Source organism: Lactuca virosa, chromosome 5 (genome assembly GCF_052849685.1).
Source record: "Lactuca virosa cultivar CGN04683 chromosome 5, Lactuca_virosa_CGN04683_v6, whole genome shotgun sequence".
Lineage (NCBI taxonomy): Eukaryota > Viridiplantae > Streptophyta > Magnoliopsida > Asterales > Asteraceae > Lactuca > Lactuca virosa.
The window spans coordinates 8515254-8543183 of record NC_136430.1 but is presented as its reverse complement, the minus strand read 5'-3'; the positions used below and the strand labels follow the sequence as shown (position 1 = coordinate 8543183).

At 41.8% G+C, this 27930-nt stretch overlaps 3 protein-coding genes across 3 annotated transcripts; 2 read left to right on the top strand and 1 right to left on the bottom strand.

The window, feature by feature from the left end:
• The first annotated feature begins 14377 nt into the window (after positions 1–14377).
• Positions 14378–16561, top strand: KCO1 (Outward rectifying potassium channel protein). Its single transcript, XM_079048159.1, has 3 exons — positions 14378–14715; positions 15210–16130; positions 16216–16561. The coding sequence occupies exons 2-3, from the start codon at positions 15253–15255 to the stop codon at positions 16403–16405; spliced, it is 1068 nt and encodes a 355-aa protein (XP_078904285.1). The 5' UTR covers positions 14378–14715; positions 15210–15252; the 3' UTR covers positions 16406–16561.
• Positions 16562–21433: 4872 nt separating this feature from the next.
• On the top strand, positions 21434–23428 carry LOC145117395 (Pyridoxal-5'-phosphate-dependent enzyme family protein). The gene is made up of 5 exons (XM_079053691.1): positions 21434–21799; positions 21892–21966; positions 22073–22216; positions 22294–22826; positions 22910–23428. The coding sequence occupies exons 1-5, from the start codon at positions 21587–21589 to the stop codon at positions 23130–23132; spliced, it is 1188 nt and encodes a 395-aa protein (XP_078909817.1). The 5' UTR covers positions 21434–21586; the 3' UTR covers positions 23133–23428.
• Positions 23429–25900: 2472 nt separating this feature from the next.
• Positions 25901–27806, bottom strand: LOC145115161 (Na-translocating NADH-quinone reductase subunit A). Its single transcript, XM_079051369.1, has 4 exons — positions 27705–27806; positions 27463–27585; positions 26366–26463; positions 25901–26299 (listed from the first exon to the last, which is right to left on the bottom strand). The coding sequence occupies exons 2-4, from the start codon at positions 27512–27514 to the stop codon at positions 26009–26011; spliced, it is 441 nt and encodes a 146-aa protein (XP_078907495.1). The 5' UTR covers positions 27515–27585; positions 27705–27806; the 3' UTR covers positions 25901–26008.
• Positions 27807–27930: the final 124 nt, after the last annotated feature.

The window sequence follows — 27930 nt, the reverse complement described above, 5'->3', positions numbered from 1 at the left end:
CTCGTAATGCCCATAACGAGTCCTGAACGTCGTCTTCTGGATATCCTCATCGCGCACTCTCATCTGATGATATCCAGACCTCAAGTCATGAACGAGCCCTATAATACCTTCCACACCACATCAGTATTCACCCCAAGTCCTCCTCCTAGGATCCCAGAGTACTCTATATCTCGCTAAACACAGGTTACCCTCCAGTAGACCTATCATAAGCTCCTCACTGCTACCTACTCACTCTCAAAGTAACTCATAGTAGCAGTAATCTCCTAGGCTAAGGCATCACAAATCAGGCCACTCTAGTCCTAAATATGAATACCTAACCTACACCAGCATGCATAACACATCACATAATATCTCATAACACATAATGTAAGGGTATTTTGGGAAATCATCGTTCGGGCGCTGGCTGATCGTAAACACTGCTCCTTTCTGCTTTTCTCAAAATCTTTTACTCTTTTAGAAAAATTGTTTCTTTTATGAAAAAATTTCTCAAATCCTCAGTTTGAGTTCAGATACGCCCAAAGGTGCATCTGAATCCCTCAACCAAGGCTCTGATACCAACTTGTAACGACGTGAAAATTTAAAACAATTTTTCATTTTTCAAACATAACATATCTCATATAAATCATCTCAAACTCAAGTATATCAATGTTATCGCGGTAAAACATATCCTAGAATCTCAAATACAAAATCCTTTGTCAGTGTGTACAAATCATGCCGGCGCCTTCCCGCGACCCTCGCTAGTACCTGAAACACATATCACATAACACAGTAAGCATAAATGCTTAGTGAGTTCCCCAATATACCACATACAACACATAAGCCACTCGAGGCTATAACGCAGTAAGACCCTCCGGTCAATGTGTCTCAGCGGGACCCTCCGGTCCCGTAGCTCGTTGGACCCTCCGGTCCGGTCTAGCTCGTTGGACCTTCCGGTCCGGTCTAGCTCGTTGGACCCTCTGGTCCGGTCTAAATTGTTGGACCCTCCGGCCCGGTCTAATACCACATAGCATACATAAATCACAATGCACGTAATCTCAAGCAAGCACATAACACATAAGACCCTTCGGTCTGCACATAGATACCACTCTAGGTAATGTATAGTGAGAAGACTCACCTCGTAAGATGTCTAGAAAACTCTCGTGCTCGAATCCCCGATCTAGCCTCCGCCTAACAAAATGATAACATCTCTAATCAATACACTCCTTACATCCTCCTCTCTAAGAATGGGTAGAAGACTATTCTACCCTTCCCTGACCTCTCTTAAATCAGTTTGACCAACCCAAAGGTCAACTAAAGTCAACTCATTCAACGGTCCAACTTTGACCAGACTCGCCAAGTGTACTTGGGTGACTCGGCGAGTCCATACGTGTCCTCTGACTCCTCCTAAGGCCTCACTCGACTCGTCGAGTTAACCTCTCAACTCAACGGGTTGCCACTGGTCATGAATCGCGGGGCAACCCGATCCGACTCGTCGAGTCCTCTCATGGACTCGGCGAGTTTCCTCCATGGCATTACTCATTTGACCTTCTGAGGTCAAATCCGTTTCTCTAACTTATAGATTTGGCCTTCTAACACCCAAAAATCACGTAAAGGTCTGAACTTGGTGTTCATACATGGCGTATCTTGCATTATATACCATAGAAACCCCATTATTGCTTCCTAGCTTCAAACCCTAAGGTTTACTCTACTAAAGCTTCATACTTACGGGCTCTCTGGACCTAGAAGGGTCCAGATCTATAACACAAACTTGCAAGAGGGGTTTGAGGCATTCCAAACCCCAAAAATGAAGTGATTCAAGCCCTAATCCCAAAAATGGAATCCACACAATAGGGAAGAAAAGGGGTTCGATTTGGTACCTCAGAATGAAGCTCCTTGCTTGAATAACTTAGAACAACAACCTCCTCTGGTCCCTCTTGCTGGAACTCTTCTCCTCTCTTGCAAAATCACACCAAATAGCTCAAGATAGCTCTTTCTCTCACTCTACACACTCAAGCTCGCTAGGGTTCTCTCTTCTGGAAAGGTAGCCGCAATTGAAGGCCATAAGTGCCTTTAAATAGTGCTCGGGCCCGAAGATTTAGGGTTTCTGCCAACAGCGCGGACTCGTCGAGTCCATTCATTAATCTGAGTCATCAGTCGCGACCTTACTCGACGAGTTGAGGCATCAACTCGTCGAGCCACTCCTCATATCTCAAAAATAAATACTCAAATTGTCATACCTGGAAATCCGGATGTTACAATCTCCAAGCTCTATGAACTTCTCCTTCTTCCACAAAGCACCAAGAACACTCCAAAATCACTAAAAGGGCTCAAGAATCTCACAAATGGGGCTAGGGTTTCGAGGGATTTGTTTTAGAGGATGGAGGCTGAAGATAAGAAGGGCTTCCAAAAGGTTAAGGCCTTTAAATAGGGTCCAAGACCAAAAAAATAGGGTTTGACTCTGCCATGGGTACACCCAACATACTCTAGGTACGCCCAACATAATATGTAGGATCATCGCGACCAGTTAAGCCTTGTACGCCCAACGTATAGGCCACACTCGTTCCCATTCTAACTTCCAATAGCCATAACTTATTCGTTCCAACTCCATTTTTGGTGTTCATTTGTAACATCCCAAAATACGACCCAAAAATTTTTGTTTAATAATGATAAAACCATAACTTAGAATGATATAACTAAAAGAAAACCATACGTCAATATCTGAAAAATCATAATAAAGTGTCATGATAAAACTGTTTCAAAACTGTATCAAATCAAAACAGAGTATCTGATCCAACTCCCAGGACAAAAACTGAAGTTGTGGTGTGTGCGATGCCATCATCCCGAGCCCTTCCCTTTACTTGCGGAAGTACCTGAAACCAAAACTGAAACTGTAAGCACAAAGCTTAGTGAGCTCCCCCAAACTACCACATACCATACAACCATATAACAACTACTGGGCCTTGCCCACTGCATCGGACCGAAGTCCGGAAACTGCATCGGACCGAAGTCCGGAACTAACCTGGGCCTTGCCCTCTGCATCGGACCGAAGTTCGGAAACTGCATCGGACCGAAGTCCGGAACTAACTGCATCGGACCGAAGTCCGAAACTATCTGGGACCTTGTCCCCTGCATCGGTCCGAAGTCCGGAACTAACTGCATCGGACCGAAGTCCGGAACTATCTGGGACCTTGTCCCCTGCATCGGACCGAAGTCCGGAACTACTAAACATGGCATAGCATAAACATATCAACTAACATATCAACATATACTGCATATTGCATCGGGCCGTGGCCCGGAACACATAGCACACAAACCCTGTCTGAGCCACGAAGGCATCAAACATACTACTACTGCATCAGACCGAAGTCCGGAAACTACTAATAACTAAACGTGCCGGCATTATGGCCTTAGACCCGTTCCTATTGGACGGAAACTCACCTCGTAATCTGGCTGTTGAACAAACTGCTCGGGAAACTGTCTGCTGCTGCTCCGGTATCTCCCCGAATATAATTTCCCATAAATACACTCAATCAAAATACTGATTACTATACTGAGGGTAACATGAATATTTTACCCATGGTTAAAGTCAACATATAGTTGACCCGACTCGTCGAGTTGGGCCGCCAACTCGTCGAGTTCCTACTCTCATTTCTCATTCCTGCCCGCTACTACTCGTCGAGTTTGGCATAGACTCGACGAGTTCCTCTTCGATACTAACACTCAGTCAATCTGCATCTGACTCGCCGAGTTGTATGAACAACTCGTCGAGTTCTCCTTCATCACATGAACACTCTGGCTGTGACTCGCCGAGTTGTATGAACAACTCGCCGAGTCTGTTCTTGAGGTATGAAGATTGCCTTGGACTCGCCGAGTCAGGGCATTGACTCGCCGAGTCCCTCCATGAATGAGTTTGATCTCCAACTCACTGAGTCCACCTATAACTTAATGGTTCCACTCGGCATAACTCACGAAGGGGAAAACATCGGGGACTCGCGACTCGACTCGCCGAGTCCGAAGAACGACTCGCCGAGTCAGTTGCATGCAAATCTTATATAACTGATTCTGCTCAAAACCATTGCACACAACTTATAGATCTGGGTTCCTAAGGCTTGATTATCACGTAAAGTTTCCAACTTTACGTGTACATATGCATAAAAAGGAATTAAAAGGCTTAGCAAGGACTAAAAGAGTAGATCTAGGGCTTATACACGAATTAGGCTCATAAAGGTGGTAGATCTGAGCTTTTGAAGCTCAAACCTAGCTAGATCCAATGGCTATTCAACTCAATATGATCTCTCCACTATAATCAATCTAGGAAGTGGATAAAAATGGCCTAAATGGGATTTCTAATGGAAGATCAACATAGAAACAGAAGAGATTCGAATTATACCTCAATAAACTCTGGATTGGGCTCTAGATCCTTGCTCTTCTCCTTCCCCTTTAGTCATTCCTTCTTTCTTTCTCCAAACTTCAAAAGATACACAAGATATGCTCAAAATGCTCAAATAATGGCTAGGGTTTGCTAAATGACGTTCTAAGGGTGAAGGGGGCGAGTTTGGGGCTCATAAGAGGGTTTAAATAGGGTGCAAAACCCTTGAAATTAGGGTTTCTGCCAGACTGGCGGACTCGCCGAGTCCCGAATATAGACTCGTCGAGTCGCCTACTTACACGTGCTCGAAATCCCGTCTCTACTCGACGAGTCGGGCTACTGACTCGTCGAGTCCCTCTTGAAAACTCGAAAAAAATAAACATTTAAATAACATACCAGAATTGGGGCGTTACAACTCTCCCCCACTTGTCTCAGACTTCGTCCTCGAAGTCTGCTGCTGCTGCATCTGGAAACAACTATGGGTAGTGCTCCCTCATCTCCTCCTCTGCCTTCCACGTCCACTCAGACCCCTTCTGGTGCTGCCACTGTACCTTCACCAACTGAACCACCTTGTTCCTCAAGGTCTTCGTTTTCCGATCCAAGATCGCTATGGGTCTCTCAATATAATTCAGGCTGCTATCAACGTGAATGTCCTCCAAGGGTACAACTGCTGACTCGTCCACCAAACACTTCCGCAACTGAGAAACATGGAAAGTGTTGTGGATCTGGCTGAGCTCTGCCGGAAGATCCAACCGGTAAGCAACCCGACCCACCCGGGCCAACACCCTAAAAGGACCGATGAACCTGGGGCCCAACTTGCCCCTCTTCCGGAACCTGATGACACCCTTCCAGGGTGATACCTTCAGGAGGACCATGTCGCCCACCTGAAACTCCAAGTCTGAACGCCTCCTGTCGGCGTAACTCTTCTGCCGACTCTAAGCAGTCTGCAGTCTACTACGAACTTGCTGTATCAACTCTGTCATTTTGAGCACCACTTCGGTGCTCCCAATGACTCTTTGACCGACCTCGCCCCAACAAATCGGGGTCCTGCACTTCCTCCCATAGAGCATCTCGAAGGGAGGGCGGTCAATACTCGCATGGTAACTGTTGTTATACGAAAATTCTGCTAACGGAAGATACGTATCCCAACTACCACCGAAATCTAGGACACATGCCCGGAGCATGTCCTCGAGAGTCTGAATCGTCCTCTCGCTCTGCCCGTCCGTCTGAGGGTGGAAAGCGGTGCTGAAATGGAGACGAGTACCCCTCTCTTCATGAAACCGCTTCCAGAATCTGGAAGTAAAACTGACATCTCGGTCTGACACCACCGAAACAGGCACTCCATGCCGTGCCACTACCTCGCGCACATAGATATCGGCGAGCTTCTCAGCCGATATGCTCTCCAGGATCAGTATAAAATGAGCACTCTTCGTCAACCGATCCACTATAACCCAAATCGAATCCACTCCGTGTGCGGTCCTAGGAAGCTTAGTGATAAAATCCATAGTGATATCCTCCCATTTCCACACCGGAATGTCTAACGGCTGCATCTTGTCGTGAGGCCTCTGGTGCTCTGCCTTGACCTTCCTGCAGGTCAGGCATCTCTCTACATACCAGGCGACATCCCGCTTCATACAGGGCCACCAATAATTGGGTCGAAGATCTCTATACATCTTCGTTGCCCCCGGGTGGATGGAAAATCGATACTTATGGGCCTCGTCCATCAACACCTGCCGTACTCCGCCCCAGTACGGTACCCAAACTCTCCCATGAAGAGTCAACAATCCTCGACTATCATAGTCAAAGGAGGCTACTCGGCCCACGATCCTCTCACACTTCTGCCTTTCCTCCTTGAGGCCCTCTACCTGTGCCTCCCTGATCTGCTCCAATAATGGAGTAATCACTGTCATCCTCAGACATATATCCCTGATCGAGGCCGCTGCCGCCTTGCGGCTCAGGGCGTCGGCCACTACGTTAGCCTTTCCCGGGTGATAAAGGATCTCATAATCGTAATCCTTCACCACATCTAACCACCGTCGCTGCCTCATGTTAAGATTCGGCTGATCCATGAGGTATCTCAAGCTCTTGTGATCCGTGTAGATGGTACAATGGACCCCATAGAGATAATGTCTCCAAATCTTGAGGGCAAACACCACTGCCCCCAGCTCTAAATCATGCGTCAGATAGTTAGTCTCGTGAGGCTTCAACTGTCTAGAGGCGTACGCTATCACATGGCCTCGCTGCATCAACACTGCTCCCAATCCCGTGATCGAAGCATCACAGTAGACTACAAAATCCTCTACTCCCTCTGGCAGGGTAAGAATCGGTGCCTCGCACAATCTCTGCCTGAGGGTCTCAAATGCTGCCTGCTGTTCAGACCCCCAGCAAAACACCACCGACTTCTTAGTCAGTCAGGTGAGCGGTACAGCTATCTTGGAGAAATCCTGGATGAATCTCCTGTAGTACCCTGCCAATCCCAGGAAGCTCCGAATCTCAGATGGAGATCTCGGGACCTCCCACTGCATCACGGCCTCTATCTTGGCAGGATCTACCAGAATACCCTTCTGGTTGACGAGATGTCCAAGGAACTGCACCACGCGCAACCAGAACTCGCTCTTGGAGAACTTCGCGAAAAGTCTCTCCCTTCTCAATATCTCTAGCACCTCTCTCAGGTGCTCCTCGTGCTGCTCCTGAGTCTTGGAATACACCAAGATATCATCTATGAATACTATCACAGACCGATCCAGCATCGGCCTGCATACGTGGTTCATGAGGTCCATGAACGCGGCTGGAGCGTTGGTGAGCCCAAACGGCATCACCACAAACTCATAATGACCATAACGGGTCCTGAAAGCAGTCTTTTGCACGTCCTCATCTCTGACCTGCATCTGATGATACCCGGAGCGCAAATCAATCTTGGAGAACCAAGACGCTCCCTGAAGCTGATCAAACAAATCATCTATCCTCGGAAGTGGGTAACGGTTCTTCACCGTTACCTTATTCAACTCCCGGTAATCTATACACATACGGTGCGACCCATCCTTCTTCTTCACGAATAAAATCGGTGCTCCCCAAGGCGAACTGCTCGGCCTGATAAAACCCTTGTCTAGCAGCTCTTGCAGCTACGTAGACAACTCCTGCATCTCTGGGGGAGCCAACCGATATGGTGCCTTGGCTATCGGAGCCGCACCAGGAATCAGGTCAATCCTAAACTCGACCTGCCTCTCGGGAGGTATTCCAGGCAAATCCTCTGGAAATACATCCGGGTAGTCTTGCACTACCGGAACATCATCAACTGTCGTCTTACCCTTCTCCCGGGCATCCAAAACATAGGCTATATAACCGGTGCAACCCTGCTGGAAATAGCGCCTCGCTCTCGCTGCGAAACAAAGAACTGGTCCGCGCTGTGGCCTCTCGCCCTGAATCACTAACTCTCCCCCACTGGGAGTGCGAACCCTCACTAACTGCAGCTCACAATCTATCACCGTCCCATTGGGGCTCAGCCAATCCATGCCTACTATGACCTTATTCCCTTGTAGGGGAATAGGGACCAAGTCCACCGGAAACTGCTCATCGAATAACTGTAGAGAACATCCTATGTGTACTCTCGCAACCCTAACGGTCCTGTCAGCTGCTATCTCAACCTCAAGTGGACAATCTAGCTCCCCTGGAGCTCTGCTAAACCTCTTGCTAAGCGCAAGTGAGACGAATGATCGGGTAGCCCCCGAATCAAACAATATTGTGGCTGAAATGCCGTTCACTGAGAACGACCCTATACAAAACATATAACCATAAGAAACAATCAATAATAAATACAGAGATAAGGGAAAAATACATACCCATCACCACATCAGGAGTCGCTCGCGCCTCCTCTGTTGTCAGCTGAAAAGCCCTACTCTTCGCCACCGGCGTCTCAACTCGGCCCTGACGGCCATCTGTAATCCTCAAAGTAGCAGGGGCAGGTGCTGCCACCTTCCCTGCTGCAGCTAAACTCGGACACTGGGACATTTTATGTCCCCTCTGATTGCAATGGAAGCAAATCAGATCTGATGTCGCGGCGGCGGTAGTAGTAGTTGTATAATCTCTGCTCATGTGCCCAGTCCGACCGCACTTGTAGCAGCCGGAACTCCCTGCCTTGCACGCCCCGTCGTGCACTCTCCCACACTTGCCACACCGACCGTGGCTCTGCTAACTCCTGGATCTGTGATCTGAAACCTTGGGCTTTTTGCCCGAACTCCCTGTACCCGAAGCCGCCTCCGAATTCCTCTTCCTCTCCATCTCAAGATCAATCTCTCTCTCCCGAGCCCTAGCAATCATGTCCTCCAGCGTTTTACAGCTGGACCGGCTCACAAACTGGCGAATATCACTCTGCAACATCTCATGATAACGGACCTTCTTCATTTCCTCATCAGCGGCGTACTGAGGAACGAGAAGTGCCCTCTCCCTGAACTTGGTGGTAATCTCCGCCACTGACTCTGTAGTCTGGGTGAGGTCCTGAAACTCCCTGGCTAACTGTTGCACCTCAATAACCGGTGCGAACTCAGCTCTGAACCTGGCAGTAAAGTCAGCCCAGGTCATAGCATCCAAAGCTGCGTCATCCCCAATGGCATGTCCAACCTCCTCCTACCAATCTCGTGCCCTGTCCTTCAGAAGACAGGACGCTAATCTGACCTTGTCCCCCTCGGGACACCTGCTAGTGCGGAATGTGTTGGCCACATCTGCCAACCATCTGGTACTCGCTATGGGGTCCCGCTCCTCATGATAATCTGGAGCTCCACATGCCCGGAACTCCCTGAAAGTAAGCGTGCGCGACCCCATCATGGCCGCCACCTCAGCACGAAATGTGCCCAGCTTCTCCTCCATCAACTCTAGTATACCCTCCTTGATCGAACCAAAGATCACGGGAGTCTGCTCAAGAATGATACGGGTCACCTCTGAGGTGAAGAACTCTCTAGTCTGCTCATCCATATGCTCGGTCCCCGAGCCTGATCCTGATCCCTCGCTGGCTCCAGAACTGCCGACTGCTGGCCTAGGTCGCAAAACCACCATTCTGAAAACACATCATGACAAACGTCAGTACACTGAAATATCTCAAGGGATCGCTGCTACTACCAGCTTCCTGGTCTCATCTCAACCTTCCTTGATTCGAGTACGGATCCTCTGCTTTCAGTAGTACAGGCCCATACTACCTTCCACATCTATCCGTACTTTCCTCAAGAACTGCCTTGACTCCACCAAGTCACTCTACTGCTACTGACTTCTGCTACTCTCATCCTAGGCTTGCCCTAGGGAAATATCTGACTCCACCCAAACCAGTCCTCAGCTGCTGAAAGCCTCCTTGTAATGCCAATTAGACATTACCTGAATACCATCACATGTGACGAGGCTCAGATAATCCTTCGAGTAAAAGACTCGTTCCTACAACGGTTAGACTCAAACAAGAGCTGCGCAGTAGGGCCAAATCCAGCACTCTGAGATTATTCAATCCTGATCACATGTGATGTAACGTATTCACCTAATGGCTAACTCCCATCACTCGGAGTCCCACAAAGCACAAAGCAAGCAACATTCGGACACAGGAAACTACTCAATCAATTCTATCCTCATAACGAGAAACTGTACTAGCATACAATGCTAAGCTCATACTATCAGGCATAACCTAAACAGGCTATCCTACTGCTGTCTACTCAGTACTAGCATGCAATTTTCATAAAGCTGAAACACATATAGCAGGCACATAAGGCATCCTCCTAGATCCTTAGTCCTATTCTAGCATGCTGTTCTACTGAAACTGATACAGATAATCATAATATAAACTTGTATGGGTAATTTGGGAGTACTTACTTGAGCTCGGCTGATCGCATGCACCACACCTTTTTCTCTTTATCAAAACTCTTTTTCTTTCTAAGTTCTTTTTCAAAAATCCTTTTCGAAAATGTTTTTCTTTTGAAAATCTTTTACTGTTTCCTTAGTTTGAGTTCAGACACACCCGAAAGTGTATCTGAATCCCTCAAACCAAGGCTCTGATACCAACTTGTAACATCCCAAAATACGACCCAAAAATTTTTGTTTAATAATGATAAAACCATAACTTAGAATGATATAACTAAAAGAAAACCATACGTCAATATCTGAAAAATCATAATAAAGTGTCATGATAAAACTGTTTCAAAACTGTATCAAACTGTATCAAATCAAAACAGAGTATCTGATCCAACTCCCAGGACAAAAACTGAAGCTGTGGTGTGTGCGATGCCATCATCCCGAGCCCTTCCCTTTACTTGCGGAAGTACCGGAAACCAAAACTGAAACTGTAAGCACAAAGCTTAGTGAGCTCCCCCAAACTACCACATACCATACGACCATATAACAACTACTGGGCCTTGCCCACTGCATCGGACCGAAGTCCGGAAACTGCATCGGACCGAAGTCCGGAACTAACCTGGGGCTTGCCCTCTGCATCAGACCGAAGTCCGGAAACTGCATCGGACCGAAGTCCGGAACTAACTGCATCGGACCGAAGTACGGAACTATCTGGGACCTTGTCCCCTGCATCGGTCCGAAGTCCGGAACTAACTGCATCGGACCGAAGTCCGGAACTATTTGGGACCTTGTCCCCTGCATCGGACCGAAGTCCGGAACTACTAAACATGGCATAGCATAAACATATCAACTAACATATCAACATATACCGCATACTGCATCGGGCCGTGGCCCGGAACACATAGCACACAAACCCTGTCTGAGCCACGAAGGCATCAAACATACTACTATTGCATCAGACCGAAGTCCGGAAACTACTAATAACTAAACGGGCCGGCATTGTGGCCTTAGACCCGTTCCTATTGGACGGAAACTCACCTCGTAATCTGGTTGCTGAACAAACTGCTCGGGAAACTATCTGCTGCTGCTCCGGTATCTCCCCGGCTACAATTTCCCATAAATACACTCAATCAAAATACTGATTACTATACTGAGGGTAACATGAATATTTTACCCATGGTTAAAGTCAACATATAGTTGACCCGACTCGTCGAGTTGGGCCGCCAACTCGTCGAGTTCCTACTCTCATTTCTCATTCCTGCCCGCTACTACTCGTCGAGTTTGGCATAGACTCGACGAGTTCCTCTTCGATACTAACACTCAGTCAATCTGCATCTGACTCGCCGAGTTGTATGAACAACTCGTCGAGTTCTCCTTCATCACATGAACACTCTGGCTGTGACTCGCCGAGTTGTATGAACAACTCGCCGAGTCTGTTCTTGAGGTATGAAGATTGCCTTGGACTCGCCGAGTCAGGGCATTGACTCGCCGAGTCCCTCCATGAATGAGTTTGATCTCCGACTCACTGAGTCCACCTATAACTTAATGGTTCCACTCGGCATAACTCACGAAGGGGAAAACATCGGGGACTCGCGACTCGACTCGCCGAGTCCGAAGAACGACTCGCCGAGTCAGTTGCATGCAAATCTTATATAACTGATTCTGCTCAAAACCATTGCACACAACTTATAGATCTGGGTTCCTAAGGCTTGATTATCACGTAAAGTTTCCAACTTTACGTGTACATATGCATAAAAAGGAATTAAAAGGCTTAGCAAGGACTAAAAGAGTAGATCTAGGGCTTATACACGAATTAGGCTCATAAAGGTGGTAGATCTGAGCTTTTGAAGCTCAAACCTAGCTAGATCCAATGGCTATTCAACTCAATATGATCTCTCCACTATAATCAATCTAGGAAGTGGATAAAAATGGCCTAAATGGGATTTCTAATGGAAGATCAACATAGAAACAGAAGAGATTCGAATTATACCTCAATAAACTCTGGATTGGGCTCTAGATCCTTGCTCTTCTCCTTCCCCTTTAGTCATTCCTTCTTTCTTTCTCCAAACTTCAAAAGATACACAAGATATGCTCAAAATGCTCAAATAATGGCTAGGGTTTGCTAAATGACGTTCTAAGGGTGAAGGGGGCGAGTTTGGGGCTCATAAGAGGGTTTAAATAGGGTGCAAAACCCTTGAAATTAGGGTTTCTGCCAGACTGGCGGACTCGCCGAGTCCCGAATATAGACTCGTCGAGTCGCCTACTTACACGTGCTCGAAATCCCGTCTCTACTCTACGAGTCGGGCTACTGACTCGTCGAGTCCCTCTTGAAAACTCGAAAAAAATAAACATTTAAATAACATACCAGAATTGGGGCGTTACATCATTATATGTTTGAAAAGGTAATGAAAGCCCTACAATCCCACCTAATCTCCTTTGACTTTAAACATTCCGAACTAGAATCCTTAATTCAAGAAAAGGTCTGAAACATCACTTTTACCATTATACCCATTGGACTCGAAAGCACAAATCAAAAGCTTGGATCACACAACCTATATAATCCACACCCAATTGGGTCTAAAACCCAAGCCCTTTGAAGTCCACGACCCTAACTTGATCCATTTAATGCCTATAGTTCCTGAAACATGAAGCTTCTCGAAATCCAGTTAAACTGATTTCGAAAGGGTAAAATGGTATTTTACCCTAGGAGTTGGACAATTGAATGAGATTCATAGTTTTGGTTTATGACCCAACTTATTAATTTGGTTTATTTGATTGGTTAGCACGGGGATTTTCATGATCAACAGTCCGAACTTTTATCCGAGATATTCAGCAGCTTGAGATGAGTTTTCTCATTGTGCTTGGCGGGTTGAAGGCACCAATGTCGACCTATGACTTATTATGGTTAGGATGCTAGTTGTCTGTGTGACTCTTGCATGTGATGTATGTGATATGTATACCGTACGAGACCCGACGCCAGGCGGGGCCTGATGAGTGTATTGTATACTATTTATCTTAGTGATTATTGCATGTGTTTATGTGTCTATATGTATACCAGGCGGGGCAATATGAATGTGATGAGGCGGAGTCCATCTCATATTATCGATAGATCTGTTTCGAGCGGGGCTCGATGTCGGGCGGGGCCCGATGGTTGTTAGGCATGGCCCATTATATGTTTGTTATGTATGGTATGAGGTATTTTGGGGAACTCGGTAAGCTTCATGCTTACGGTTTTCAATTTATGTATCAGGTACTTCCGAATCGAAGGGGAAGAGCTCGGGATGATCGCGTCGCACACACCACATTGTTCCACATTTTATTTGACTCCGATTAAATGGATGATTGTTGATATACTCTGATTTCATTATGGTTTTTATGAAACGTTTTGGATAATGGTTTATTTATTATAAAAATGAAATCTTTGGTCTTAAATTTTGGACGTTACATTAGCCCCCTCATTCCATTAAATACCCAAAAACATTAGGGTTTTAACCATCAGACAGTTCTAACATCGTGACCAACAATGGCTCACGCCGTGAGACTCGAGAAACGCAAGTCAACGGGTCAACGCTGATTCATGACGTGATTGGGCATAGCTCACGTCGTGACCCACTTCCAAAAGGCTAAAATCCTCAAAATTTATTACCTTAAAGACATGAATGTTAGACGATAGAACAATATGAGCAAATCATTTTCTTCTTTAATTATGATATTCCATTTTTCTGGAATCGGCTTTAACAAAATCGTTGTTTTCTTAAGTAAATCGCATATTCAACGAATAGATTAATTATACAAGTTCGAGCTTATGGTCATAACAAGCAATCATAATAATAATATAAAGTTTGATATCTTAATTATTAAAACCATTAGGCTTAGATTTTAGTTTTATTTGAAAAAAATAAGCCAACCGACTCTAATATTGTCCATATATATATATATATATATATATATATATATATATATATATATATATATATATATATATATATATATATATATATATATATATATATATATATATATATATATATATACCATTTTCTTGGATAAATTGCATGAACTCAAACAATTTTTTTGAATAGTCGATTAACCCTCTTTAAAATACAAAGTTAAGAATCTTTAATAATATACTGGTGTATGACTTTATATCGTTTGAATGAATGGGATAATGGATCCACAATGCATTTATTGGCGATCTTGATGCTTGCACTCAATCTATTCAATTACCGGTGGGAGTTGACTGCAATAATATAGTTAAAAATTAAAAAATTGCTGAATGTGGAAACATTAATCGTCCTGCCGACGGGATCTCCGACACCACTACGTGAATCCGACGGTTGAGATTCAGTAAACGAAAGCAAGTCGGTGTTTCTTTCTCTTAAAATACAGGTGCGGCGACTTCCTGACATTTTCGAAGCTTGCTATAATATTACTACAATGGACTTCCACTTCGTGTTCAATTTACAACTGACTGCAATTAGAAACCATGGATGACTGCTGCTGCTGCTAACAAGTTACGGAAAGGAACCCTACGATTCACGAAGGTAGCTAGTTTACTTTAACTGTTTCTCAGAGCATTATTGTATTAGCATTTGTTTATTTGTTAGCGACTGTTGAGATCTGTTGAATTCGAGTCTCTGATTTTTGTTTTTGATCGATCGTAATTGTTAGTTTAATGGAAAATGTACAATTAAGTTTGAAGTCTAGTAAAAAACAACGAAATAGCAAAATCTATATTACAGCATGCAAAGATAGAACTTGAAAACGGAAAGTTAGTTTTGAAAAGTTGAAGGCGGTTTTAACTGGCCGAAAGTGTTATGTAGCTTCCTGCTTACTCCATGCTTGTACTGTAAGATCCATACATCCGATTCACTTTCCTGCATCGGCTTCCATATTTCTTCAAATTCTAAGCTACTACTTTGATAATAATAAGTCCCCTAATCTAAATGGTTTGGATATCTGTTAGTCTACTATAAGTGACACAAGAATTGCATCAAGTATCGTTGGCATTATTAATGTTTGAAATATTGCTTCTTAGGACTGAAGAAAAGTGGTGCATTGCATGCGATTTGTGAATTGTGATGGCATCTAAGGGTGGAAAGCAACCAATACCAAAAGACCAAATAGCTTCCATCAAAAGAAAAAGATTCAGACGCATTAAAAGTGCCCCAATAGCAGATTCGTTTCCTTCACAATCCAAAACTGCCGATTCCTCTTTTGCACGGCCTAAGTCTGTATTTAATTACCTCCACCCAAGCTACCGAAAAGTAGCCATCATCTTGTCTATTTACTTGGGTGCAGGCACGCTTTGCTTCTATCTGGTTAGACACCAAATTAATGGAAGGAAAACAAACGCAGTCCTCGATGCTCTGTATTTCACAGTTGTCACAATGACTTCTGTTGGGTATGGAGACCTTTTCCCTGGTAGCACTCTCACAACACTACTAGCCTGTCTTTTCGTCGTCTTGGGAATGCTTCTCATCGGGCTAGTCCTCAGCAAAGCTGCAGATTTTCTAGTCGAGAAACAGGAGCTACTGCTAGCAAGAGCGTTACACTTGAATCAAACCCTTGGCACTGCTGAAACCCTAAAACAAATGGAAACCAACAAACTTAGGAACAAGTGTATAATACTAGTGGCCTTGCTTGTGGTTCTTATGGCTGCCGGGACAACCGTGTTGGTTGCTGTTGAAGATTTGGACTTTATTCATGCTTTTTATTGTGTGGTTGCCACAATTACAAGCTTAGGTTACATCGATAAATGCTTCTCAACAAAAGGAGGGCGTGTTTTCGCGCTATTTTGGATTCTGTCTGGTACTATTTACTTGGGTCAGTTGCTGTTTACTTTTGCTATGCTACACACTCAAAGAAGACAGAGGTCATTAGTGAAATGGGCTCTTAAGAGAAAGACCACGCCTGCAGACTTGGAGGCAGCTGATCTTGATGACGATGGTGTTGTAGTGTAAGTAGCTAGCTATGAAACATCCAATCCTACATATGTGTTAAAAAATTAATTAATTAATTTATGTTTTTTTTTATATATATAGGGCTGCTGAATTCATCCTTTATAAGCTAAAAGAGATGGGGAAAATCAGCCAAGAAGACATGGCACCTATCATGGAAGAGTTTGAAAGACTCGACTTTGATAAAACTGGTACGCTGACGGCTTCAGATGTTCTGCTTTCACAGTCGTCGTGGTATGCCTCAGAATTTCTACTTACGCAAACATCCGTGTAATAAATTGTAACCGTACGACGTACGTACATGAGGACGCCAATTCACGTTAGTGTTGTGTTGTAGATGGTATTTACTAATTTCTTACTTGTATTTTTGATTTGGTTAAATTATTACCAATTTAACTAGAACCCGTTAAAATTACAATATTGTTGCTAATTTTTATTTTTATTTTTCCTATCTAAATTTTGTATAAAGCGATAAGCTTTCAAAATTTGAGGGTTTAGTTAGTGAACTTGATTAATGATAAAAGGATTATTGATAAAAGAGCTAATGTTAATTTCTAAATGTTAGATAAAATATCAGTAAATAAAATGTACGGAATCATAGTCAACGCGTACAAAATCATTGTCAAAATGTTGGGGAGTTCTAATTGTTGAAAAGTTCTGAGAGATTCCTGAGACTAAGCAAAAATCTTCCAGATAAGAGTTTTTGAATTCAGTTCCATTATCACTACATAATTGTTTTACTTTGTGATCATAGAAGACTTCTCATTGCTTAATGAGAGCAATGATTTCATCAGCGGCATAACTCTTCTTTCTTAAAAAGACTATCCACGTAAACCTTGAAAATCCATCTACAATGACAAGAGTATATTTCTTCCCGGCTTTTGACTTGATCAGAACTGGTCCAAAAAGGTCCATATTAAGGAGATGAAGAGGTTTGATGATTGAAGAACATGACTTTGGCTTGAACGAAGACTTGGTTTTCTTCCCTTTTTCACACGTTGAGCACAATTTGTCATTGACAAATTGCATCTTAGGAATTCCTCTCACAAGCTGATTCCCTGCAATCCTCGAGATGTTCTTGAAGTTCAGATGCGATAGCCTTTTGTGCCACAACCAATTTAGATGAGAATGAGCACGAGAGAAGAAGCAACGACGAAGTGACTTGTTAGCAGAAAACATATCTAGAACATAGATGTCATTTTGTCGATTTGCAGTAAGAACAGTGATGTTCTTTTGATCAACAACTTTTCCTTCTTTCTTGTTAAAGAGAACTTCATAGCCAGCGTCACACAGTTGACTGATAGAAATGAGATTATGCTGAAGACCTTTCACATAAGAGACATTCTTGAAAATAACAGAATTGCACTTGATGGATCCATATCCCTTTGTAGCTCCCTTGCCATTATCTCCATATGTGACTGACGGACCATCCTTCTTTATGAAATCTTCCAGGAGAGACTTGAATCCTATCATATGTCTTGCGCAGCGGCTGTCTAAATACCAAATATGCTCTTTACCCTGAAACTAAGATGTACAGTAAGTCCAAAAAAAATACATTAAATATACACCGACCCACTTGCAAAGGATCACTAAGAAAAGATGTTATAACACTCATTAGGGAGACAGTTCAACGAGTTTTCCTTTTTGATCCACTTATCATTTCGAGTCATGATATTATCAGCGCGAACGGTGTTCTTTTCAAAAGTGCATTCGCTGACTTTGTGAGAGGCATCACCACATCGATAACAAAATTTAATTCCAAGATGTTTTCCTTTAACATTAGATTTTGATTTCTTTTCAACTGCTGAATCTGAAGAACTTTGTTTATTTGATTTAAGAGTTTTTTATTTAGCTTTTGGAACAAGGAATCTTATCAATGGTATGCCCATATGCTACATTGTTATGAGACTCATGAACCTTTGAAGAGTTATCAGGAGTAGAAGGCTTTGATTGATATTCAGGTTCATAATTGCTAACTAAGCATTGAGGAAACATGCTAAGAATTTCGTTTATAGAATAAACTCCACCATTGCATATAGGAAACTTTAGCAAAGTCTTAGTGAAGGGAGGAACATACTCACGATGAGAAGATTGGAGAGAAGGATCAAGAGCAGTGAGTATTAATTAAGGTTTGATTTATAAAGTAAGAACTCACAAATCTACTTTTAAAGTCTTCTTTTAAGCATTCAGCTTTATAAAATGTTTGTTTAGTTTCAAATTTGGTTAAAGAAACAATACCTTCTATATCACCTCCAAGAATTTTCTTACACTGGTCTAGAATCCGAGCATTAATGATTCTTGTGACATAAAGTGAGAGGATGCCCAGAAATTCAAAATAAGTTGAGTGTAATTAGCATGATCAACAATTTTTTCTTTTTCAAAGTGAAGAAAATTATTAGTAAGCGAGAACCAAGTGTTTTCCTTTTTTAAAACAGAAAGAGATTTTTCTAGAGAAATGAGTTTTTCTTTGAGAATCTTTAGCTCAAGACTGAAAGAAGATTTTTCTTTATTTGAGATCTGACAACGCACAGTTTATATGACTAGTTCCAGTCCGATGCCATTGGCCGCGTACCAATAACATCAGACTGGGGGGACTTGATGATATATGATTCATTAGCATGACCTAGACTGATCTAGAGCGCCAGCCTGGCCTGGCGCGCTCCTGCTAGCCCTGTCTGGCGCTCCCCTGACAGCCCGGCCTGGCGTTCCCTTGCCTGGCGCCCCCTTGCTAGCCTTTCCTGGTGCGCGTCCGCCAGCCTTGCCTGGGGCGCGCTCGCCAGCCCTGTCCGGCGCCTCCGGGCGGCCTTGCCCAGCTCTTTGCTAGTTGGGCTTGAATTGGGTTGGCCCAAGGCTTGACCTAATTCCCTTTGACCTAATTGTCCCATATATAATGAATAGTATCTCTTCCATAGAGGGGGATCCTTCCCTTTGGCTCAGCCGCCACTATACTCCGGTCGGGTGGCTCAGCCGCCACCCGCCGCCGTCAGCCACCATACACCACCACTAGCACCAAGATGGTTCTCTCCAGCTATGGAGGACCATCTCAGATCTTCTAGCTGATCTAACTTGACCGTCGGAGTCCGCTCCCGGGGCACAGTCCCTGGGGTGGCTCTAACGACTTTGCACTGTGATGTCCAGATCTCCGCCGCAACAGAAAACCAGAAGACTCGTCGGAGGTCGATGTCGCATCAAGATCAATAACTTGAAACGTAAGAGATCGATCGTGTCATATTTTTCGATATTATCAACAGAGGAAAGATTAATATGAATTTTTACCTGATACGCTGATGCATCGTCCCGTTCTAACTTGAGGTCATCAGCAGTGTGAGGAGAATTAGCGTTAAGGATCCCAACGTTGTCATGTGAAGTGTCAGCGTGAGATTCAACAACCTGAGCCATAAGACACTTAGCTTCATCGTCTAAAGAGTTTTCCTTTTCAAAAGCAGATGATAGATTGGTCATCATCTCTTAATCAGTGGAGCAGTTTTGGACCAAATGATAGACATAAAAAGGAAGTGAGTTTCCAATAGCAATTCTAGCCTTTACATCAAGATTCAACATCCTTTTCTCTTCCTTGTTATAACAGGGAACAAATTTCACTTTCAGCTTACTTCCAGATGCACCATTATTGGATGACTGATGCATAGCAGCTATAGGACCTTTGTTGACGACGTCGAGCATATCGAAATCCATGAACTCTAGAACTTTCGTGGCCTTTGATTTCCAATCAGAGAAGTTGTATTTGTCAAACTGAGGGATCTTGTTACAGATAGATGACGTAGGAACGAAAGAGGCCGACATGATTACTTGAGTGTATCACAAACCTGCTCTGATACCAATTGAAGGTTTGTGATGATCGGATACACTTCAAATATGAATGAAAAATGTAAAACTAATCTAAGCAAAATAATCAACAGGGAGAAAATAACAAATAAGTTCTCCAAATTGTTCCTTTCACTAAGAAAAGAAGTTTTGTCTTCACCAAGAAGACGGGTTTGTCACAAAGACGGATGACACAAAGCCACAATCACAACTACCACGACCATAACATTAGGGTTTGCCCTTATGTTGTATATATACTAATCTATACATGTATATCCCACGATTGACGGGATTGTATCTAATCTATATTGAGAGCCGATTTTATCATAAAGATACCGAATCTGTGATCTATTTTATACTTATCTATATCATTAACTAATATACAAAGAATTACAATCGAATAACTAAACTGTAAGCTGACGCTGATAAACTTGATATGTTGGCGCTTCAATGTGCAGATGTTGACGCTGATAGATCAACGTGTCATATGTTAGACTCGTCAGATCATAAGGTGTAACCTTACAATAAGATTATTGAGATGCTAATACTAACTAGATACTAATATTGAATGGAGTATCTAACATTGCATTAAAACTTTTAAGACGTGTTCGACAAAACTAGTTGGTAGCGGGTAGTTTGTAGATGGTAGTGTTTTATTAAACGTTACGTGAAGTTGCTTTGGATTTGTGGCGTTTTGTTTAAACTAAACACTAGAAGCTTGTAATACCAAAACGAGACTTTCTGTTTAAAACGAAGCTTTTTGTCAAACGCTAGAAGCTAGAAGCTCTCAAACGCTTCGTGCTAAACACACTTAATGCAATAATAATTTTGTATTCTTTATTAATATAAATTACGTGTAAATAAAAAAATATTAACAAGAGATTGAACATATCAATTGGAATATAATTTTGTTAATTATATTATTTTATTATCATATTTGCTATAAAGTTATCACTTACCAATTTAACATATGGTTAAAAACAATGTTAACAACTTACAACTTATATCAATTATTTATTTTACCATAATTTAGATATTCATATTTAATTACATAATTATTTCGCTGACATTCGCCTAATAGAATTTCATAAAGGAAGTACATATTTTATTTGCAACACACAATTGCGCTTATAAAGATTTGATTGACAAAATTAAGACTTAAAGACTTACACCCCGATCCCGAGTTCAACTTAAGGAGAAAAAAGAAAGGAAATGGGTGGAAATGAGAGGAAAGTAAGAGAGATTGATGCTCCCGAGTAATTAAAGGAAGGAAGTGAAAGGAAATGGAAGGATCACTTTCCCTCCTAACTTTCCTTTCGATTTGGGAGGATTTGAAAAGAAAGAATAAAATGTTTAATTTTCCTTCCATTTCTCTCCAACTCGGGAGCACAAAAGACAAATTTGTTTTCTTTTCTTTTCTCTTCTTTTCTTTACTTACTTTCTTTTTCTTTTCTTTCTCTTCTCTTTCTTTTCTTTGCTTTCAACTGGGGAGCGGGTGTTAAGCGTTAAGACATATAGCAGTTTGGGTTGGGCTCTAGTCTTCTTTTGGTAATAGTTTACACCCGCCGCCCGGTAACCCGGTTACACAACTCCACCGTGCCGTCTACTTCTCTGAAGCTCCGACCACCGCGAGATGCCCCCATCGCCAAAACCAATCGCAATTATAGGAGTAGTCTCAGTTGTCCTATGTTCTCTCTACGTTATATCCAATAAACGCCGTGCTACGTCTCATTCGAGAGGCAAAACCCTAACCAAGAACAAGCTTAAGAGAAATGGAATCGTCGGTGCGATTGGCAACACCCCTCTCATTCGGATTACTAGCCTCTCCGATGCGACTGGATGTGAAGTAACCTCTTCCATTTTTCATTTTACATACATTAGTTTGTGTTATGGTTTTTGCCGATGGTAATCATGTCTTTGTAATTCCATGTTAATCAGATTCTTGCGAAAGCAGAGTTTTTGAATCCTGGAGGAAGTGTTAAAGACAGAGTCGCTGTTAAAATAATTGAAGAGGTTAACTCGATCTTCTCTATTAATTCTAGGGGTTCTAACATAACATGTCTCTTTCTTTAATTTGGTTATAGTAATATATGCTGATGAATAAGAAAATAATCCACAGGCCTTAGAATCTGGACAACTATCCATAGGCGGTGTAGTTACAGAGGGAAGTGCCGGAAGCACTGCAATTAGTCTTGCAACAGTTGCTCCTGCTTATGGATGCAAATGTCATGTAGTTATCCCAGATGATGCTGCGATGGAGAAGGTAGGTTTGTGAAAATTTCATAACTAGAAAAGAAAGTTGATTATATTATGTTACTGAAATTGTTTGAAGTTATTCAGTCTAAAATACTAGAGGCCCTTGGGGCAACAGTTGAAAGGGTTAGGCCAGTGTCAATAACTCACAAAGATCACTATGTGAATATTGCAAGGAGAAGGGCATGTGAAGCAAATAAGGTAGCAGTGAATGGATATAAAGGTGGATTCTTTGCAGATCAATTTGAGAACCTGGCAAACTACAGAGCGCATTATGAAGGAACCGGGCCTGAGATATGGGAGCAGACTGGTGGCAAGTTACATGCTTTTGTTGCAGCTGCAGGGACAGGTGGCACTGTGGCTGGTGTTTCTTGCTTTTTAAAGGAAAATGATCCAGGGATAAAGTGTTATCTTGTGGATCCTCCTGGTTCTGGTTTGTTTAACAAAGTTACAAGAGGAGTGATGTATACAAGAGAAGAGGCTGAAGGGAAGAGGTTAAAGAACCCATTTGATACTGTGACTGAAGGAATAGGGATCAACAGATTGACTGAGAATTTCAAAATGGCTCAACTTGATGGAGCTTTCAGGGGTACTGATATTGAGGCTGTGGAAATGTCAAGGTAGGATTGAGAGTTGTCAACATTATTTTGTTTTTGTTTTTGTGAGTTGTAAGTACTTATTTGTTTGTTCCTTTTATCATCAGATTCCTTTTGAAGAATGATGGACTATTTATTGGAAGTTCTTCAGCAATGAACTGTGTTGGAGCTGTGAGAGTGGCTAAATTGTTGGGTCCTGGTCATACGATTGTAACGATTTTGTGCGATAGTGGGATGAGGCATTTAAGCAAGTTTTGTAACCCAGAGTACCTCTCTCAACATGGCTTGACACCTTCTGCAAAAGGATTAGAATTTCTTGATTGTGAATGAATATATTTCACTAAAATCCATACACATTGTTAAGCACTGAATTTCACAACATGTACACTCAGCCATACACCATTCAGTAGGCAATGACCAACATACATTCAGGAGTAGCTTTTGTTTCTTAAAGATCTCAATTTTTTAGTTTTTTAAGTTTTGCTTTAGTTTAGTTTTTATGTCTTTATGTTGTAAGCTTAAGCTGTGTGCTTTGTAAGTTATAGAGAATGGTGCCAGGTTGCCAACCTACTTTTTAAATGTGGTTTCTGATTTTGAGACGAGAATCTTGATCGACTTACATAAAATGTACAAGTGCATCAATATGACTAATAATTGATAGATCAAATGGGTCAATGGTATACATACAATAAACCACCTTCATTGCACTATCATGCACACCACCACGTGTGCATTGTGGTGTGCTCCATCGTTGTCCCATCACGATCTATCATGACCAATGAGAAAGCATTTAACCTTTGACGAAGCAATGATAAACTTTTTATTGTTTAAATTTAAGAAAAATGATGTGCAGTGGTAGGTATACTAAGTTTATGTGGTGATGAGGTGACAACGATATGACACCCCATCGCATTCGTTGTAGTGGTGTGTATACCATATGGCCTAATGTCATTCAAAATGGATAACTAATCTAAATTATCTTAATGAAAAAATAGACTATTATTTTTAAAGGTTTCGTTTTTGTAATTGTAAATATAACTATTATCACAGTCAATACATTAATAATTCAAATAACAAATTTCAGATTCCGGACTTGATTATTTTGGATTCCAAACATGATTTTCAGATGTATCTGTTGAACTTCTAAAGATTGGATACGAGTGCAAAGAACTCCTTGATTGGCTAGTGAGGGTACCGACGGTTAAACCCCTTTTCTAATATGTACAACATACACACTCGGACCACATCATCGTCCAATAACTTATCAAAGGAATTTTCAAATACCTCGTCTACATGTCACAACTTCACAAAATCGTTCATTTTAACCAAAGGAAACACCTGAGAATATACAACCATCTATCAAACCATGACTGTCGGAAAAGAGCCCCCTCCTGCCGGGAGAGGATGAAGCTTACGAAGAATAATTGCATAAAATTTAGGTTTGCATGACATCAGAGAAGCATTGTACACTTCGTCGTACTAAAATATATCCACCAAAGTTAGTTTCATCAATAATCGGTGTCCTGTGACACCATTCTAGAGTACAATGTTATGGATAGTTCATTGCGTTCCAACCTGTTTATTGCATTCTTGATTGTTTTTGTATTTCAGATTGTTCACATTCCGGAAACAAGAAATCCACTTCGGAAGGTGTGTTTAATAGAAGGGACAAGTAATCCTAACACCATGTTACTAGTTTTCGGAGACTTCTAAGGCTAACTAATGACCCACAATAGCCTTTTAATTATTCAGATTTGAAAAAATAGGACGTTCCTGACTCGTTCATCATACTTTGGAGTCGTTTAATACGTTATGGAGTACATTTTTTAGTAGCTAACATCATAACAATAGAAGAAACAAGTAAAAGAAGAAAGAAAATACTCGTAAGGTCTCAATATCTTCAACAATTTTTCCCACTGCAAAGAGTAGGAAAGGCTATTCCAGAAATACAATGGTTATCACATTCCAGATTTTCTTTAAATAGGGGAGGCCACCATTAACCGGGTCATGAATATTGTGGGTTATTTTCATTAACGTTAATTTAAATTATGGTTAGTTTTGTTAACATTCCGATTATAACTTTAGCAAGGTTACATAATGTCCTAACCCAAGTCATTGTTTAGTTTGTTTAATTTGCTTGTTTATTCTTCATTGTGAAAAGGCACGTTTCATTTGTAGAATATAATCTAATATGTACTTGTGTTATTATTTTTCCTTTTTATGTCCTACCCTTAGTTGGAGGGGCCGCCCATATCTTACCGTAGCTTAGGCAATCCATAACACTCGACACACATTAGAGTTATATGAAAAGCCACCTAAGATATAGAAAGGGAACAAATGTAATTTGATTTAACAAAAAAAAAACTAAAATGGCCCATCAGTCACCGCTGAGGAAGTGGTAACATCTTTAACATGCTACCACAAATGATTTTTTGAAGCCACATAAGATTTTTTTTATGCCACATTTAAGCCACATAGGATGGAGAGAATGGTAGCATCTAAATAAAGTCAGTCAATCACAACCTTTTCTTTCCTCTCGGTGCCCGGCCAACGAGCCATTCTTAGTGAGTGAGGCAGGTAGCGAGTTTAATGGGAGTGGTGGAGGCGAGTTTGGCCAGCGAGCCACTCCCTCCGGCCTAACCTCATACCAATGATACAGTTGTATGGAGATACTACTCGACTATCCATGTCATTCTCTCACAATCTTAATTAATGTCATGTCACCACTATACAACTATCATTAAACTCCCATTGGAGATGACCTAACTCAAATCTTATGTGACTTGGTTATAGAGAATTAGTTATTTTTGTTTGAACCACCTCTATTTCAAATATAAAAAAAGGTATGGGATAGTTTAGGTCACCTAGCTAACTCGGATCAAATATCGATCCGGTTTACAAGAAAAACCACTTATATGCTAAGATTATGCCTTATATTCGGTTGATTGCAAGCAAGCACCAAGACAGGTAACGTCAATACCAATACGGTAGGCATTGACGTAATCTCGATCACACACACATATATATATATATATATATATATATATATATATATATATATATATATATAATCAACCCAAAGGAAAGGAGACATTGCCTTTAAGTGACACAGGAAGCAACAAGTTTTAAAAGCTTTAAATAAGGCATGAATATGATGGCCTGTATCTTTCAAGACACTATGCCTATGGTTTTTAGTAATCAAATTTCTATGATGTGTATCGCTTTTCAAACTGAGACTCGTGACAGTGCGGGTCTAGCCAATCCCTATTGGAACTCTTGGACGCGATAACAGGCATCTTTCCACCACCCACAAGATCTCTTAGATTTTCCAGTTTGTTTTCTCTTCCAGACCCACCCCCACCCCCACCGATTCTCTCATCTGCATCCTTCAACTTCTGCTTGAACCTCTGTTTGCGTCCAGAATAGTTTACATCCTGTTTTGCTTGTGAAGGAGGAGCTCCATGAGGTCCAAGATATATATGCTCTTCCTTCTTATCCTGCAAGACCACATACAAAATAAAAACATACAGCACAAACAGACCCTACCAAACTTGTCTACTCACTTTGATTGTGTGTTTCGAGTCTTCTACTAGTGGAGCATTTGTTGTGCTTTGATTTAGGTCTTCAATTCCCAAGCTTGGGATCACAAACCCATCGGTGTCTAGTACAGAAAATTGAGCCAAAAAAAAACATCGGTTAAAAGAAATGTAAACAGAATCGACCCATTGCTTTAGGTCAACAAATCCCCCTTGCATCCATTGCTTGCAAAGTCTTAAGACTAGTAGTAGAAGACAACAGAGCAAGGGCAATAGTTGCCATCAGCATCAATCCAATGTGTGAAACTAGAGAAGATAAAATGATAGATTATATGGAGTAATTTTCTGGAGATCCAAGTTTAGGATATGCACTTTCTGCTATAAATTTATCATAGTGAGACCAATGATAGGAACAATTACAAAACTGTGTTACAAAAACTCAAGACCAATAAAATACTAAATAAACTAATAACTGCACCGGTCATGAAGAACCTAACTTTCCTAGTATGCTAATTACTACCAATAGCACTAGTTAGATTGAATTATTCAGAGACACAGAGATAAGTCCAACTCCCTCATAGTTTGTCAAAATCATTTGAAGACCCTACATTCCAGGGGCACAAAAACCCTCAATTGATCTGTTTGCTAGTTATTACAGATTTCAGATTACTCAACCTCGGTTTATAAGAGCAATGTTTACCACATGTTGTTTGATGTAAAATTTTGATTCTTCATATGATGTACTAATGCCCAGAAAAATCTTGTGAACCCGATCAATGCAATCAGTAAGCAAGTAATGACCAGGTTAACCAAATGAAAAAAGTAACTATGTTTATTTTAAATGTAACTGTTCCAATTTCAATTACGAAAGAAGTGATCGCTGCTTAATTCTTGTTTTGAGACTTGGCCAGTTGAATACTTCATGATATCACATAACAATCTCGAATTGAAGTGATAGTTGTAAAAATCAAAAATTTATATAACTAAACAGTAAACAAGGATCGTAATGAGCAGCAGAAAATGACGATCTACTATCCCATGCCCTATAACAAGAACACGCACAATAATATAATATATTGAGGGCAAAAACTGCATAAGCAAAATAAAAGATGTATATGGCCTACCCCACTCGTCATCTTCGTCGACTGTTGGAGCGTTATGCACAGAAGGGTCCATGGGAAACGAACGATCATGGAGATTGAATTACCAAAGAGGGGCGAATAAAGCCCTACTGCGACTTTAAATCCCTAAAAAGGCAAATGGAATCAAACAATTGATCAATTGAGAATTTGATTCCAACTGTGAGTGACTTTCTATATAGAATTGATCCAATGGTGAATATGGAAGGAGTTAAGGGACGACTCACTGGAGAGATAAACCCTAGAAAACTCTCTCGCTACTCTACCAACCACGAACGTGGCGACTGGGGTGTGGCATGCCGGCATTATATTATTTAGCAAGAAAACTTATAGATCGGAGAGTTTTTACCATTAATTTTTAGTTTTATCCTTATAATTATATATACTATTAATTGTTAAAATCTTGAGGAAAGGAAACTTTGCCAATTCTCATTTCTACCACTTTTTTTCCTT

What these genes read in the sequence shown, in the direction of transcription:
- KCO1 (XM_079048159.1), top strand. Translation starts at nt 15,253, where the DNA reads ATGGCATCTAAGGGTGGAAAGCAACCAATACCAAAAGACCAAATAGCT. An exon ending in GATGACGATGGTGTTGTAGT is followed by an intron (nt 16,131 to 16,215) that starts GTAAGTAGCTAG and finishes TTATATATATAG; the next exon opens with GGCTGCTGAATTCATCCTTT.
- LOC145117395 (XM_079053691.1), top strand. Translation starts at nt 21,587, where the DNA reads ATGCCCCCATCGCCAAAACCAATCGCAATTATAGGAGTAGTCTCAGTT. An exon ending in CCGATGCGACTGGATGTGAA is followed by an intron (nt 21,800 to 21,891) that starts GTAACCTCTTCC and finishes CATGTTAATCAG; the next exon opens with ATTCTTGCGAAAGCAGAGTT. An exon ending in GAGGCTGTGGAAATGTCAAG is followed by an intron (nt 22,827 to 22,909) that starts GTAGGATTGAGA and finishes TTTTATCATCAG; the next exon opens with ATTCCTTTTGAAGAATGATG.
- LOC145115161 (XM_079051369.1), bottom strand. Translation starts at nt 27,514, where the DNA reads ATGGACCCTTCTGTGCATAACGCTCCAACAGTCGACGAAGATGACGAG. An exon ending in CGACGAAGATGACGAGTGGG is followed by an intron (nt 26,464 to 27,462) that starts GTAGGCCATATA and finishes TTTCTGTACTAG; the next exon opens with ACACCGATGGGTTTGTGATC. An exon ending in ACTCGAAACACACAATCAAA is followed by an intron (nt 26,300 to 26,365) that starts GTGAGTAGACAA and finishes GTGGTCTTGCAG; the next exon opens with GATAAGAAGGAAGAGCATAT.